The sequence below is a fragment of the Leopardus geoffroyi genome, chromosome A1 (genome assembly GCF_018350155.1).
Source record: "Leopardus geoffroyi isolate Oge1 chromosome A1, O.geoffroyi_Oge1_pat1.0, whole genome shotgun sequence".
NCBI classification, from domain to species: Eukaryota; Metazoa; Chordata; class Mammalia; order Carnivora; family Felidae; genus Leopardus; species Leopardus geoffroyi.
In genome coordinates, this window is record NC_059326.1 from 156,720,838 (window position 1) to 156,738,138 (window position 17,301).

Genomic DNA, 17,301 nt, shown 5'->3' on the forward strand with positions numbered 1-17,301 from the left:
ATATAAAAACCTCAGTTTAAAAAAAAATCTGTGAAAACACAGAAAAACAGCATACGCTTTCCCCAGGCTTCACTATCAGAAAGGTAGTGCAATTATGCTATTCAGTGTTGCCAGCAAAGGCAGTCCAGATGTGCTGAGTTGTTAATCGGTCAAGAATAAACACACACACACACACACACACACACACACAAATATCTCAAAAATAAATATTATTAGCTCCAGTTTTGAAATGAGCTCAAGGTAATGATTACTTACAATGTGAAGATTTTGTTCCACTCAGGATTGAGATTTTTGTAGACGGTGTGTGTTAGCAGCCTATCATTGTTCAGTTCCACTACACAAAATGGGTCACTTTTGCCTATAAGAGATTTGGGGGGGACATTTTCAGTACAAATAGCACCCACAGTTCACAGGGTCATGAGCACAACCACATCTCTTTTCTACAGAGTTTTATAAAAAACAAAAACTATTGTACAGTTTAAAAAATTTAAAAACAACATCAAAATACAGTTAGACATAACTGGGTAATGTTAACAATTGTTGTGATTCAGAGCAATTTAGAACCTGAAAAAAGTGAAAGAGAGAAAATTATATAGCTGGTATTTCAATTTGCACTTTTTTTTAATACAAAAATAACACTACTGCCAATTATGAGAGAAGATGTGATGCCAGTTTATCCCTAAGTCAATTTGTATTTAATTCTATAATGATCCTTTGAAAGGCTCAACCCCTTCACTTTTATGCATATATTTTCTAACTCCTCTGACTCATTAGTAACTTATAAAAGAAACTCCTAAACAAGTTTATGTTGGGAAAACTGCTTTATTACAGAATTACTCCATTTTAATGTACCTTCAGATTCCCTCCTGAAATATCTATGGCATCACAAGAAGGTAAATTAGACCCTCTGAGGCAGAAGAAATTCTGCCATTTGAATCCTAGCCGCTCAACCAGTCTGCATGTTAAAGAGCAGTATTTTTTTCCTGTCCACTGAGATTGAAGAATTTGGAAGTTATCATCTGTTTACAGGGACTCTGTTCTGCCATAGTCAAATCTTGTCCATTCGGCAATTATATTGTGTGATATCCTCAATATTTCGTAATGTCATGTGAGGTACTATAAGAACCCCATAAAGTCAGAGGCTCTTTGGGGCAGCATTAATGATATTAGTGCAGCATGTAATTTGTTTGATACCTTATACAAATGACAATGAAATCAATATTTAGACAAAGCTGTCCAGAGGTCATATCTTTTAAACTACAATATTGATTTAGACTACATAAGAGGTTAATGTGCATATTATTAACTTTAATGATAAAGAATAATTGTTTTAGATGCATTGTGAATTGTAGCCACTGTAGTTTACACTTCTGTGAAAGCTTAAATATCATTGAAGATTTTCAATTAAATTTTAATAGGAAGGAATTCATTAGCTATCAGGGACAGATAAGCTACGTGTTCCCTCACAGCAGTGTATTTACTTTCCATGTTGTAATTCTTAAAGTGAGCTGTACCAACTTTGACTCACCTTTAATTGAATGTATTAGTTTTATATTAAAAAAAGAGATTAAATATATGTGTGTTATTTCAGCGGCCTCATATACCCCAGGTTGATTGCATACTTTAACAGCATGGTAGTCTTTTCAATTTTTGGTCATAGGAACAATTTTGAATGAAAAGTAGAGACTAGAAAGCCTTTGAGGACTGGTAGAATTTTTATCTCTGCCTTAGGATCTGTATTATCCTTTTTCATACACAACGTGGAAAAGAGAATTCAAAAAAGAACAGTTTGTTCATCAAAACACAGTGCAATAGGTTTTATACGCGACATCCACAATTTTATTTTCCTCCGTGAATTCAAGTATAAGCATAAAAGGTAGATTTGAACAATTTCTAAAACCTCACTTCTTTTCACGTAGCTTTGTGCTGGGCACTATAGTGTGCACAAAAGAAGAGGATATAAACCACCACCTCAAATAATTTATAAAAGGGTGGGACGGAGAAAACACCTATCTGTAATGGTCAGAGAGAAAATTAAGGCCATATTTAATAGAATTCAATGTCAAAAGAGTAATTATTTTACTATCACTTTAGATAGAACTTTAGATTAAGTGATAAGTGTTGGTAACTTTTACTTAAAAGCCAAGCGTAACGTTCACACTCTTCCTGGAACCTCCTTTTAATCTTTCTCATATATGTGTACATTCATGTAAATCTTAATTTAGTAAAAAAAAAAAAAAAAAAAAAAAAAACAGAAAAGAAAAAGAAAAAAGACTACATAAAGAGAGCACTTATTGGCATTTTTGTTTCCTTATTTTCACTTGCTTTATTTCAGTTGCTATTATATTTCAATTGACTTGGTTTTACTTGCCCTCAAGTGATCAACAATGTGTAAGAGATTCAGTCAAAGTTGCACCACTTTTTCAATTGCAAAACACAAGAACAAACTTCAGAGACCAATATCTATTGGGGGAAAAATTACTTTAAACTTCTATCAGCAGAAGATGAAAATCCTCCCTTGATTTTTTTTTTTTTTTTCCCTACAGGAATTATATTCAATGGTGTAAGAGGCTTTCATCCCCATGGAAAGTCTCTGAACTCACCACCTTCTTTGTTACTCTATCTGTATTTGCTGACAAAAGATGTGGAGTCTTAAAGAAACAAAATCTGTTCTTAATGATTAACTCTTTCCATATCTTGTTAAGAAACGAATACATTTATCAAACCCTATGCCCATGAGGCAGTGTCCATCCTTATTTTCTTACCATTTACTTGATTATTTTTCAAGACCATTCCTAGAGAAAACTGATGTCCTCTGTCTACCACTCATTCTCTCAGTCATTGTTTTCTATTAGAATGAAGATGTTAAAGTCCTGGAGACAATGCTGCACCAAAAATAGTGTGAGAACCCTCTGAAGCCACTTCTCAGTCATCTTGCTGGACTAAATTCCAGTGGCATCCATCATTGGCAAAAATCTTCACTCATATGTACCTGCTTATAACTTGAAATGGGTAAGCAATGTAATTTTTAAGAGACCATATTAGACACTGTACCAAATGGAATGGTGCTTACATTAAAAAAAAAAGAGCCTTTTACCTCAGACCAAACTACTATTTAACATAGCTTTAATTAAATGTATTTAAGCATAAGTCACTAGGCAAGACCTTTCCCAATAACTGTGTTGTATCTTAGTAGTTAGTGGGCCACACACATGTGAAGAGCTGGCTAATGTTTTGACTACAGATTCATTCACTCAACAAATAATTATTACTTACCATGTACCAGGCAGTGTTCTATGTGTTGAGAATGCAGAGGCGCATAAAATAATAATAATAATCCTGACCTCATGGTGGTTACATTGAGGAAAAAGATAGACAATGCATACACACATTTTATGGTACTTTAGAAGGTGATAAGTGCTATAGAGAAAAACATCGGGAGGACAATGAGGAGTGCTTGTATATATGTGCAATTTTTAAATTTTTTTCAACGTTTATTTATTTTTGGGACAGAGAGAGACAGAGCATGAATGGGGGAGGGGCAGAGAGAGAGGGAGACACAGAATCGGAAACAGGCTCCAGGCTCTGAGCCATCAGCCCAGAGCCCGACGCGGGGCTCGAACTCACGGACCGTGAGATCGTGACCTGGCTGAAGTCGGACGCTTAACCGACTGTGCCACCCAGGCGCCCCTATATGTGCAATTTTTAAAAGGACTGTCAGAGAAGGTCTCACTGAAAAAGTTCCGCATGGGCAAAAAGAAACGAAAGAGGCAAGGGAGTGAGCTTTGGGCTACCTAGAACAACAGCAGATTGTGGAAAGGTCAGAGAAATAGCTGTGCCTGGTGTTTCTAGGAATATCCAAGAAACCAGTGTGATTGAAGGAATAGACTGGGAAAGGGGGACAGTATTCGATGAGGTATGGGGAGGGTGGCAGGTCTCTTTAGAATACGTTTCCTCTAGAAGTGCTAGGGGAAGCTTTTGGAGGTATTTGATCTGATGGCTGCTATTTGGAGAGTAAGGTGGAGAGAAGCCAATGGAGGAGGTAGCAGAAGAGTGAGGAGGATACTGTGATACTCCAGGTGATGGAAAGTGATTGGATTCTGAATGTATTTTGAAGGTAGAGCCAACAGGGCTTGAAGATACCAAAAGTAAACAATCTACCATGCCTGATATTGTTATTTGCTGATGAGAAACAATTTATTGAGCTTAGCTAAGTCAGTCTTTTTTCCCAAGGACTAGAAGCATTCAACAAAGTGCTCAGAGTAGCTTTCTCTGGAATCTGGTAAAGAGGAAAATTTACGTAAGGAGAGAGCAGCCAATTTTATATTTAACTTCTCTTCAACTTTTCCTTCTAAAAAGTTATGTTTTTACAGTTATCAGTAACGGATGCCAACATCAGGTCTTTACACACTGTTATTTTCGACTAATTTAGAAAGTATCCTTCTGCCACTGCATGATTCAAGGGTAATTAAAAATTAACAGCAATTTCAACCAAAATAATAGTAAACGTACAATATCAAATTCTATAAACTTACCACTAAAAAGCATTCACCATAGTTTTATTTTAAAGAAGTGGCTACACATAGTTAATGTGCTTATCCGGCTTGCTAAATGATGCTTTAAATGACTGGCTTTTCAGTTTCTAAATTTTGCAGCCTTGATTATGTGCCACTTAAACAACTGAAAACAATCACAGAAATACCAGTGATGGACCTAACCATTAATTATCTCCTTAATTATTCCTTCTTTTCATCCTTTTATCGTTCCAGTTAGACCCCGTGATATGCTGCTTTGCTTGTTGAGAGTATCTGAGGAGAGGGATTGACTACAGGAAGCAGTGTTGATGTCTATTAAGAACACGGTATTCTGTAAAGCCCTCGAGAGTGATGCAAAGATGCTGCTTGTAATGATTTCATTCAATACTGTATGGCTACAAGTGCAAGAAATTAAGGCAGCATGCAAAGTTGAACTTTGTCTCTGATTATTTTGGGCTATTTAAACAGCCTAAATGTATGAGAACAGATTACATAATCGCTCATCTCCCTCTTATTCTAGTCATAAGGCTAAAGCTGACCTGTGGGTACCAACTGGTTTTCCCTTAACGTTCACTGTTTTGGCTAAAAAGTGCCTATCCTCTCCTTTGCAGTGCAGGTAAATGAAGATATGGGTTTGGATGCAAGATAGAAATTGCAGCGCTTGGCGGGGACTGGAGCAGTGGGGTTGATTGCATTAACCACCATGACTGCTAACAGAGAGTCTTAGCCTTGCTTGAGAACATTGCGGTTTTCCATGTTGACAATCTTCTAGAGAGAAATAGGAATACCTTTTGAAGCACTCATTACTTATTGAATGCCTGCTCTTCTCACCCCAGAATTATAAGTATGATTAAGACATAGTCCAGCACTCAAGGCACGCACAATTTAGTGGGCATGATAGGCATGTAAATACACAATTATAATGCAGGATTGCAAGTGCTGTAATAAAGGTAAGTGAAGGGTGCAATGGAAGCAATGAGAAAGAAGCATATCATTCTCTAACTCTAGAACAGGAAGGGCTGAGGAGGCGAAGACCCCCTCAGTGGATGAGCTGACCCTGGTGATCTATGGTGATGACGCATCTCTATCACCAACAATTTTAGAAGGATAATTACCTAAAAAAAAGACTTTAACAATTTATGACAAGCAATGTTTAGCTTAAATTTATCTCTTTATCCTTTTAATAGGGTCTCTACATCACAAAAACTTAAAAACATGTTATGTAATGACTATAAAGTAGATACTTAAAAATACTGGGTTAGGACTAATGCATTTGTCCACCATCTAGTTAAATACGAGGGGCTGTTTTTTTCCCCCATGGATTTTTATAGGGGGAAAAAATCTCCCGCGGGAATGAGAATTGGAGGTTCTTCTATCTTAACTCAAAAATAAATCTATAACAAATTTTAAAGCATATGCTCTAATACCTAAATTCTTCTGGTGAAAAGCCATTCCCACCACAGTAAAAACAGATGTCAGAATTGTCTCCAATGGGCATCTTTTCTGGCAATCTTCAAAACAGCACTGAGGAATAAATAGGATGCAGTGACTGGCTAATTCTCTCTCACTCTTAGCTCTTGCTCTTTGAGGTCACAACACTGACATATTTATAAAGAACTGTGGGAAAGTCTGCACCACCCCTGCTTGCTTGTTACCTGTTATGTGGGCAAGTGGACGACTTCAGTTTGTGCAAACTACTGGTTTGAGCATTAAAGTCACTCAAAAGATACTGAGAGATATTCTTGCTCCCAGAATAGAAAGTTAATCCTGATCCATCAGTGGTGGGCTTTGTCCAGGGTCATTTTGCTGCTGACAAGCAGCACAGTTTGCTGGATGTGATGTGTTATAGAAATGTGTGTGTAGGGGGGCTACGCAGTGACCACCTCTTTGTTGCCCTGTCTCTGAAAACACAGAAGGCTTTCAATAGCATGGAAAGCAATTCATATCCATTGGGGCCTTTTATTTGGGGCCTACCTTGCACAAATTAAGCTCCTTGGTTTAATTTCCTCAGGTGTCACAGTTTGAAATGGCTATACTTTAATCTTTTAAAAAAACTTATAATCATGGTTGCCCTCTGTCCTTTCCACAAACTGGAATTTCAATCGTAACATATTACAATGTTCTACATACATGAGGGAATTGCACAGGGTCCAGCAAAACAAAAAAAAAAACAATGTATGTCGGATATATCTTGCAATCGCTCCCTTATCACTGGAGATGGGGGTTTGACCTTTGCTTTTTTCATCAACTGACCTAAACACAGTTTAAACGTATGATTGGTAGAAATACATTAACTGAACTCCTCACTAGGTTCCCAATGGGTCTGATTCTGGGACCGAGTAATGATAACTGGACTTCTCTTTCCTCACAAAGTCATGACACAGGTTTCCTTGTGTCAGGAAAACCAGCCCCCTACAATTATGGCTCTCAGCCCATTAGATGTAGTACATCTTTTTTCATATTGAAGATTTTATAATGTCTTCCTTACTACTTTGAAATTAAACTAACCCAATCATGATTTCAAGATTTCATATAATGCATTAATGCCATGATAAAGGAGCACTAAATAGAAAGTTGTTTATAATAAAACCATGTTTTTTTTTTATTAACAAATATTTATTGAGGGCCTACTATATGCCAGAACATACAAACAAAAAAAGGAAAGGTCCCTGCTCTTTTGGAGTCTGTTTGTGGTGGGGAGGGAGGAAAAAGAGACTAAATACTGAACACAATTAACAAGTATATTTTATGTTAGTGATACATGTTAATGTAAATAGAACAAAATAGAGCAGCAAAAAGGATTTGAAGAATGCTGAGAAGGGGCACAGTTTATAAATTTAATTAGTGTGGTTGGAGTAGTCCTCATTGAGAAGGCAAGATGTGAGCAATGAACTGAAGGAAGTGATGGAGTAGTCAAATGGCTACCTGGAGATAAAGGTCCCAGGAGGAGGCAAGAGCTAGAGCAAAGGCTTGGTGTGCTCAAGCACCCTGATGGTGGGGCGCAGTGAGCAATGGGAAAAATTGTAGAACATGCCAGGGAAGTAATGGGTAACCAGATCATGAAGGGCTGTGGAGGCAATCCTAAGGTCTTTGGTGTTTGCAGTATAAAATGGCAGCCATTTGTAAGACTTGAGTAAATAATATTTATTTCAGAATGTAATCTAGGCTCAGATAATCATGAAACAGATTTAAAACCTATGTCAATGTCTATATTTAATCATGCGGCACATAGGACAATTTTCACTACTTAAAATCGTCTAATACTTTGTAGGATATTTAACATCCGCAACCTACTCCCACCAAATACTAGCAGTGCTCCCTAACCACTGTGGCAATTACATTCTCACATAAAGCTCTAAAATGCTCAAGGGGGCAATACTGCCCTCCTCCAAACGAGAATTACTGCCCTACAGCAACAGTTCTTAAACATTTTGGTCTTTAGGTAACCTTAAATTTTTTTTTTTAATTTTTTAATGTTTATTTATTTTTCAGGGAGAGAGAGAAAGAGAGAGTAAACGGGGAGGGGCAGAGAGAGAGGGAGACACAGAATCCAAAGCAGGCTCCAAGCAGTCAGCACAGAGCCAGATGTGGGGCTTGAACTCACAAACCGAGAGATCATGACCTGAGCTAAAGTCAGATCCTTAACCTACTGAGCCACCGAGGTGTCACAGGTACTCTTAAAAATTTTTGAAGGAGGGACACTGACTGGCTCAGTGGGTTAAGCGGCCAACTTTGGCTCACATCATGATCTCACAGTTTGTGGGCCTGCACCCCATGTCAGGCGCTCTGCTGTCAGTGCAGACCCCGCTTTGGATCCTCTGTCCCTCTCTCTCTGCCTCTCTCCTGCTCATGCTCTCTCAAAATTAAATAAAACATTAAAAAAAATTTTTTGAGGACATCAAAAAACTTTTCTCTATATAAATCATATCTATCAGTTCACCATTTTAGACATTAAAAATGAGAGCATGTACAACTATCATTCATTTGAAAATGATACAATAAATCTATGACATGTTAACATCAGAGCAGTCAAAAATATAACCTGTGAAAAATTTCATCGTCCACTCATGAGAGAAAGAGTGAAAAAGACAATAACATCTTAGTATTATTATGGAAATAGTTTTGACTTTAAAGATCTCTGAAAAGTCTTAGGGATTCCTGGAAGCTCCTGGGCCACACACACTTTGAGAACCATGACAAAGAGCAATGGAAACAGAGCACAATGTAAATACGAATTTGTTTCCCTTGGGATCTAGAATTAGATGCAAAAGAATATTTATAGTATTATGTGTAACAAGATGCATGCTTGAGTCCCAAAATTGAACCATCTTGGTATATGCTGGGAAGCTTGAAATTTAAGACAGAAGAACAAGAAATAAAATGAGACAGATAAGAAACTGGAAAAGAAAGAAAAGAGAGACTATGGGATCTATAAAATGAGAGGAGGCTATGAAAAAATTATGTCTCAGCTTTGGAACGTTTACATAAATTGTGGTTAAAACATTTAAAAATTTTATTTCAATTAATATTTAATATAGAAACTCTATGCAAGTGACTGGTTACAAGATTGGAAACACAAAAGTTCTTTGTCCAAAGATATAAGTGTTAATATTAGAAGCTCTTTTGTTTTGGTAAGTTCCTATAGATACTTTAGGACCTACAGTAATTATATATTTAATTAGACTCCCCATAGAAAAGTGTCAGGTTCCAGATAATCTTCCTTATGAGTAAATTTGTTAGCTGGTAAGATACTTTGCAGTAGAATAAAATTCTTTAGACTGAAAAAACGAAGTACTCTACTGGGTGATTAAATATATAAATATTAGGCAATAAATAAATAAATAAATATTATATTAGGCAATAAAACTGAAAACTGTCATCTATCTATCAAGCCTTTGTCTTTAAAATCATATCTTTGTCTTTTTATTTCTTTTCTACAAAATATCTACTCATTCAAGAGTCTGTTACTCATCTTAGTACCTATTACAGGATCTCTGATTCTGAGGGCTGGGAAAAATGCCTCAGAGGCCAAGTTCGAATAGCTCACCAGGGACTCTAATCCTCTCTACAACCAGGCAATCCGATAGGCTCTGGTTTCAGTGACGGGGCAATCACTACCTCCACAGGACTATTCTGATATGTATATTTGGCAATTATAATTTTGGGGAAGTGCTTCTTTACAGTGCAGACAAAATTACGTCTCGGTCACATTTGCCTATTTTATGATTTGCCCTCTGTGGTCATTTTTAAGTTAAAATGAAATAATGGGTGCAAAGGGAGGGTATAGCAACTGTCACTTCAAGTATCTGCTCATTACCCACCCTCCTGCACTATTAATGTGGATGGCTTGCTGAGCATCTATTCTAACTTTTGGTGTCTCTTCCTAAACGAGACAGGCTGTAAAGGCCAAAATCACATTTTTAGACTCCCTTGCAGCTAGGGTTGCAGATGTGTGTTTGGCCAACCCGGTCAGATGTACTTGCCTAAGATTTTATATTAGTATTCAGTTAACTGAGAGCGTGTGGAGTGCATTTTGCTGCTGCAGACTGCAAGCAGAAGTAGCATAATTAATTGTCACACTGTCTTCTCCACATGCCAGTGTGGACACTTGCTTAATTAACCCCTCCACATCTCAGTTTTCTAATTTGTAAAGTGGGCATAACAACAGCAACTAATTAGGTTGTTGTGAAATTGTGATAACCCTTGTTCCAAGCTGAGGGTAGTGTATGACATGTGTTAAGGGCTCCATTAATGTAAGTTGCCACTATTTTTATTATTATTATGATCATTTCCCTGGAGCTATTCTCAACTGACTTGATTTTAAAACACCAGATATCTCCATCGAGAATAAATTCTGCTTTGTTTGTCACTGTCTTTGTTTAAAGAATAGCTTCTAACGCTGAATTCATACCCCAGTGTGTCTTGAGGAGTCCAGAGGTATCATTCTGGACATTCCCCTTTGATTCAACATAACCAGTTTGTATACTGTGAAACAATGTAACAAAATTTATATATGTATTATTCACACTCACAGAGCTTAACCCCAATTCAAACCCTAAATTTTTTTCTATATTTTCTACTGTTAATGCAGGACATCACCGTTTTGTATCCCAGTAAGTCTTTTTAATTATACTCTCTAATGCTCGCCTTGTTGAACTAACCCTATTATTTTGAACTAAATTATTACACATATATATGAATATATGAATATGCATGTTTATATTATGTGTAAGTACCATAATATTATGTAAATATTTAAAATCTAAATATATAATATATACATATAGTATAAACATATAACATGTGCATATAGTATATAGTTAACTATCCCTCTCAGCAAGTTTGATAAGGAAGCCCTCAATTGCCTCTTCAAAGTCACTAGTAAATAGGTTGAACATGTTAGACCAAGAACGGAGCCCTGTATTCCTCCATTTGGCACACCCACTGACATCAATCCTTTATAACAATCACTTTTTGGGTGTGGCCATTCAATCATTTATGCACCTAACTTTACTATCATATAGCCCAAATATTCCTATGGTAAGATTTTTTTCCCAAAAGTCTAGTTAAATCCAGATCTTCTCTGTTTGCACCAGTCTCCTAGTCCGTCATCCCAGGAAATGTATTTCTTATTTACACAACTATGTCATAACAAAAAAATTTTTAAAAAACGTTTAATTTTAAACAATGATTCTAGCATCTGAAAGCATTTCTTCAAGCACCGAATGGAAGCTAGCCATTCAAGCCAGATCACCAATTATCTATTTCTTTACTCAAAGGATCATTTTGTAATCTTACTTCCACAGAACACAATTAATTACTTTATAGTATTTCTTTTCCCCTCATTTCCCATTGATAGTGGGACCACCACTTTCTCAGCCCATAGTCCTTCACCTCTAGAGCATATCAAACCCAATTATTAATCTCTTTTGTCATTCCACCTATTCTTCCAGAGCAGTATCTTCTGACCATGTGACCTGCATATGAATCACACATGAGTTCTGTAATTCCATGTACAACACTAGTTCAGACTCAGCCTCCCTAGCCCTTGTGTTACATTATCATTTTGATTCCTCTTCTCACAAATATTTAATATTAACTGTTTGGTTTTAGAAAAACACTTTTGCATTTCTAAAATTAGAATATGATTTAGCTTTATAAAAATGCAAGCACTAAAAGGAAACACCTTTTATTTCTATGTAAGCTATGTTGACATAAATGAATGAAAGGGGGGAAAAAAAGAATGAAAAGCGATGATTTGCTTTTTCTTCTTGTGATGCCTTCTTTTGTTTAATTTCATCCTTAAGGAAGATATTTATATAGTGTTAGGACATTTAACATGTATGTATGTAATGTCATTTTCTAAACTAGGCGTATTATAATGATAAGATTGTCAGGTGTTGGGTATTTTTGATGCATTATAAATTGGATGACGTTTCTTTTCAAACTCTACTCTCTGCTTAATAATCTTCTATAAGCTTAATTCTTAAAAAGCAAATAGGGACATCATTAGGTTACATAATGGAAATAAAGCATACTTTGCTTGGGAAATTTTCAAAGCATTTTGTGTAAAACCTAGGTATTTTTGTTTCAAGCAATCAATATAATTTTAAGATTTAAAGATGGCAAAAGTTAAAAAAAACTTAAGAATGACATCCATACATAAGCCACTTTTATTTGGTGAATGATTTCACCCTTGCTAATTCACAAATAGGAAGGACTTCCTCCATATGCTATATGATACTGTCAAAGGAGCTATGTAGCATTTAAAGGAGATCTATTTTCTCATCGTCCTAACAGGTTTTAAGTAATGATCATAAAATCTAAGACTGCATTTATCAGATATCATCAATATTAATAAATATGATGATATAATTAAAGGCACATGCTATTAAACATTCAAACTGCTATAGTTCTATAAAAGAAGACACATACCCACTTCTTCCAGTAGAACTCTTGTATTCTGAGGTCCACTCAAGCAACAACTGAATATCTCTTATGCAATTTGCTTGGGTAACCCACAAAAAGTTAGTTAATTTTTTTTAAAAGGACAATATCTTATCTACGTTATATATATGTGCTTGGCATTTCTCCAACTGTATATAAAACTTTGAAAGAACAGACTCGCTTTTTTCTGTACAACTACCTTTTCATTTTCTTTCTCTGAATAGACCCATAATGTTCAGGGAAAATACCAAGAATAATAAATCCAAATCTCTATATAAAATATACCTTCATGACATACTCAAGCTGGAAATCACAGGAACCAATAAAAATGCAGGCAGCCTAGTGATAATGAGGTCAGAAATACAAATAAATTTACTTTTAATGAAGACTGGAAGCACAGTAATCAAAGTGTTAAAATTCATTTCATGCATATCTCATTTGCTTCTTAGCTGATATTTACCACGCAATTCTGTGAGAAAGTAGAGGCCTAAGATGCTCCAGATAAATGGCTCAATTAATTGTACAGAGGTAGACCTCTTTGAGCTGAGCCAGAGCTGTGAGCTCTTTATTAAAAGCACTATTCTGTAGCCCATAACCTTGTTCCTTGACTCCTCTCTGGTTTCCAATTTAAACAAGTCCCCATGCGGCCTGCTCTAAAGGGCTTTGTCTCCCTGTCATTGTTAAGAGAGCTGAGGCATCCTGGAAGTGTGAAATCAGACCTCATGAGTTGAACGGTTCCCCAGGGAACGCCGGACTGCGCAGAAGGTCAAAGTCATGGGCCGGACCATCTAAAAGTGTCTGATCGCCGGTCTGTGACACAGCAAGGTTGGGGGGGGGGGGGGTGGCGCTAGACTGAAGAGGACTGAAATTGAACACATCTTAATTAAAGCCCACAGACAGCAAAACAAAATGTTTTCTAGGCAGCCTGTCAAATGGGGCTTAAATTTAGCTCTGCTAATGAATCTGAGCTGCTAACTGTTATTTCTTAAGATAATAAGACTCTCACGGAAGCTGATAAAAAAAACTGTAGCATGTCTTTTTCTGCTGTTTTGTTACTTAAATATTTTTCAACAATGAAGACAGTTTTCCTAAAGAAAAACATGGGAAAAGTCTATGCAAATAAAAGGGTAGTAAACATCTCCCTTAATAACTAGTAGGTTTCCAGACTATGGGGCTGGTGAGTCACAGGTCTTTATGTGTAGCCTTGTTTTAGAAAAAGATATGCTCATTTGATGGGATTGTTTCAGTGACAGATTATGTTAATTGTAAAATCCTCTCCCTCTCTTCCTTTTTTCTCTCCCTCTCCCTCTATTGTTTCCTGAAAGAGATGGTGCATTAATTTGAGAGATCAATTCACCTGGGGTGGAGAAGTTTTATATTAGTGTTCCTTTTAATACAGTGAAAAGGTAGGGCATCTGTTGAAAGGGCTTCACAGTTCCCCCATATCACTGTTTCTGAACCTGAGTGGCTGGTATCCCTGGGGAGGCTGTGACCTCTTCCTCGGAACTCAAAAAAACAACCCAGGGGAAAATGCAGGGGAGGGGCTGAAGAGAAGAACCCTTTTCTCTTTCTTCTCTTAGAACTTGAAAGAACCAATAGGCCAGGTCTAAATACTCTGTGAAGAAAGCCTCACTCGATATAGAAGACTTTAAATGTTCTGTTGAAAGCAGAAATTAGGCCCCATCCAACGAAGAGGGTAATTAGAAGCTAGGAAAGACAAACTCCAACACGGAACTGTTTCCCACCACCTTAAAAAAAAGTCCCACCCCCCTGCCCTGGCTGGCGGTCTTTCCCTCCTCACAAACGGTCCAGTTTTAAGGAATACTTGATTTAGCAGCAGAATTTTCCCCAGTGAACGCAGGGCCAGTGTCTAGGTTTTGCTTTGATGGTACAGAAACACATTCACCTTTTCACTGTTTAGTTGAAAGGTAAGTAGGTTGTACTGCCGAGTATTTTTCACTTAATCAAACTTTTTCCCTCACGAAGAATTTAGCTGATCAACTTTGAAAACCAGAGTGCCACTTTCTCAGGCTGTGAAAGGCTGCCCACAATTTGACTGAAATTTCAATCCACTCTTGTGCCTTGCTCAATGCATGTGTATGTGTGGGAGTTGTAAATTGAGGCCTTAACCACCAGAGTTAATCTCTTTTTTAAATCTGTATTAACCTTAATGATTTGAAGTGCACTGTCCAACACTGGGCTATTGAGACTGAAGAAAAAACTACCCTCAACTATCAACAGTTTATTAGGGGCTTAACTGAAGTGACCCTACTGTAGGAGTGTTCAGCTGAACAAGGCTATAGGCTTTTTGTGGAAAGGGAAAGAATTGAGGGTTTCATTAAAAAGTAATTTGTGCTTTGTACTCACTCATTCAAAGAGAGTCTCAATTGCTCTTTATTCACACAGAGTTAATACAGTATCACAATGTTACTCAATGAATGTGTTGTAACAAAAGAAAAATTTTACATTTTGAAAGGAAAAAATTCTTTGTAACTGCAGTAAGATTGATGGCTACTTAAAAGATTATGGAATCTCTTTTTCCCCCGGGCCCATGTTAAATGATGGAATACTGTAATTTAAATTTTTTTTTTTTTTTGCTTGAACTATGGAAGTTTGACTTTACATTATGATCGTTAAACATATTTTAAAAGTAGAGCCAAGTTGGTCAAATATACGTTTGTCTTGTTAGACTTGCCAGAAAAAAGTGTTCTGATGCCAACTAAGTATCTTATAATAATAGCCTCATTTATACCAGGTCAGAAAATACTCTTTGTTGAGCTCAGAGAGCAATCAGTGATTTAAAATCTCCCCTCTCCATCCACAACACTCCTAAATGGATGCTAATTTGAGGATCTGAAGACAGCATCATTGACTCAATGTCTGTTTTTCAAATCGTTGCTGAATATCTTGTAGAGCCTGACTGTGATTATCACTAGGATGTACAGCAGATTTTTCAAGTTCTTCTCTGAACAAGTAAAAAAGCAAGTATACAAAGAGCTTATTTGTGCTCCAGATTTAATGGCAAAGACCAGGGAGGATCAGTTTACCCATAAGTATTTATCCTTTCCAGAAGTAAAGATTATTTTTAAAGTTGGTAGTATATTCCGACCTTTCTCACTTAAATATGTGGTCCTCAGTTTCTGCCACCATCACAAATGTCATAAAGACCACAAAAGGTCCAAGAGTGAGCAAGGTCAAAGACTGAATTATCCTCTTGCCCCTGAATAGTTCAACATCTCTCTTGTTCAATTCAGAGCACATTAGATTATAAGGTCAGTGTGGAATGAGGAATCATTAGATTTATATCCTAAAACTGGAGGGAAAATAATGGAGAATCTGTTATTTAGTATTCCCCAAATTAAAGTTCATTTTACCAGATCAAAATTATGTCTCACTGAATCCCTAGGGAAAAGGCTATTGTTATTCACATGAATTTACATAGAACCATTAGGAAAGAAATATATCTGTTTTTTACAGCTTTGAAAGAACATGTACTTTAACTTCCATAGTGGCGTATAGGCCAAGTGGGTTAACATAGTTTGCATATTCATGGAGTTTTAAAAGCAATGACAGCTTCTCTCCAAGAGAAGCAAACTTAAATAATTACATTCAACTTGTGTAATGGGCAGGTGTCTAAGCTTTTGAAGTAAATGAGACTGGAATATTTTTTATAAGAAATTAGTGTGCCCCCTATAAATGTTCAGTAATAATTCTTAGCACTTAGGTGCCCACTGAGATAGTGATTATTTTAGGCATTTCTCCCTGTCTTCAGAGGTTTTCAGCTCAACACTGGGGGCTCCCCTGCCATACAGAAAATCCTGAGGAAAATTGAAGGTGTCTCCCATGATGGTGAATGTCACTGCCACGAATTCCTGAATTTATCTGCTGCTGGGAATCAGAGGTTAGGTGTAACCTCTGTAGTGTAAAAGCAATACTGAGTTCCTATTCCAGTCTTTAAGTTAACGTCCAAAGTGAACAAAAAAAAGAGCAGTCAATCATTCACTGTTGACTGCTGGTTCTAATAATAAATACAACATGTAAAAAGAAAAGAAAATGAAATACATTATGTCCAGATTAATTTGAATATAACCACATCATAAATAAAAAAGAAAATGAATAAATTTAGCATTCACTAATTGTTTAGTAGGAGGAACCAAGTGGGCATACTTGCAAAAAGATTACAAATTACTCTCTCTCTCACTATTTTCAAGTACACCTGTCTTGAAAGAATATTTGACAGTTGTTATTATCTTCTTGGTTACAAATGAGTGGATAATCACCTGTTTAAAGAAACTGTAAACTCTCAACATTTTTATTTTTATCACATGGTAAATAGTCACTCGACACTACGCAAATATTAAAATTTGAAAAATATTGCCATTTTGGAGCAGGCATCTGCTATTTTAGTTTTAAGGCATGTGATCTTTTAATTTGGTTTTGATTCTGTTCTGTTTAGATTTGATGAATTAAAGAAGGGTACCAACAATCATGTAATGGATTTACAAGCTCTTAGATGGTAGGAAAAGAGCATTTCTCCTCTTCAGGTAAGCCTGCTACCTTATTAGGATCAACTTGCTGAACATTCACAATGGTAAGCACATTTCTACAACTTATTAAGTGGATGCTTTCTTTCAGGAATAGCAAAATTTACACAAAAATTGTTCAAGATGGATAACAAATCTTGAGACAGACAACTTGAGGAATGGAATAATATTCCCCAAAACCTATGAAATTCAAGAGTAAATGAATAATCACATAATTGCAAATTTAAAACAACAATTTAATTCTGGAAATTGAGGAAATAATAATCATTAGTCAA

The 17,301-nt window shown here is 36.4% G+C and overlaps 1 protein-coding gene across 17 annotated transcripts in view; it reads right to left on the reverse strand.

Moving 5' to 3' along the window:
* MCTP1 (multiple C2 and transmembrane domain containing 1) overlaps positions 1-17,301 on the reverse strand; it is a 534,160-nt gene that overhangs the window by 158,197 nt on the left and 358,662 nt on the right. For all 17 annotated transcript variants that reach the window (XM_045498313.1, XM_045498373.1, XM_045498303.1 and 14 more), the window contains one exon: positions 256-358. In XM_045498313.1, coding sequence (XP_045354269.1) covers positions 256-358 — 103 coding nt within the window. The remainder of the gene's footprint in view (positions 1-255; positions 359-17,301) is intronic.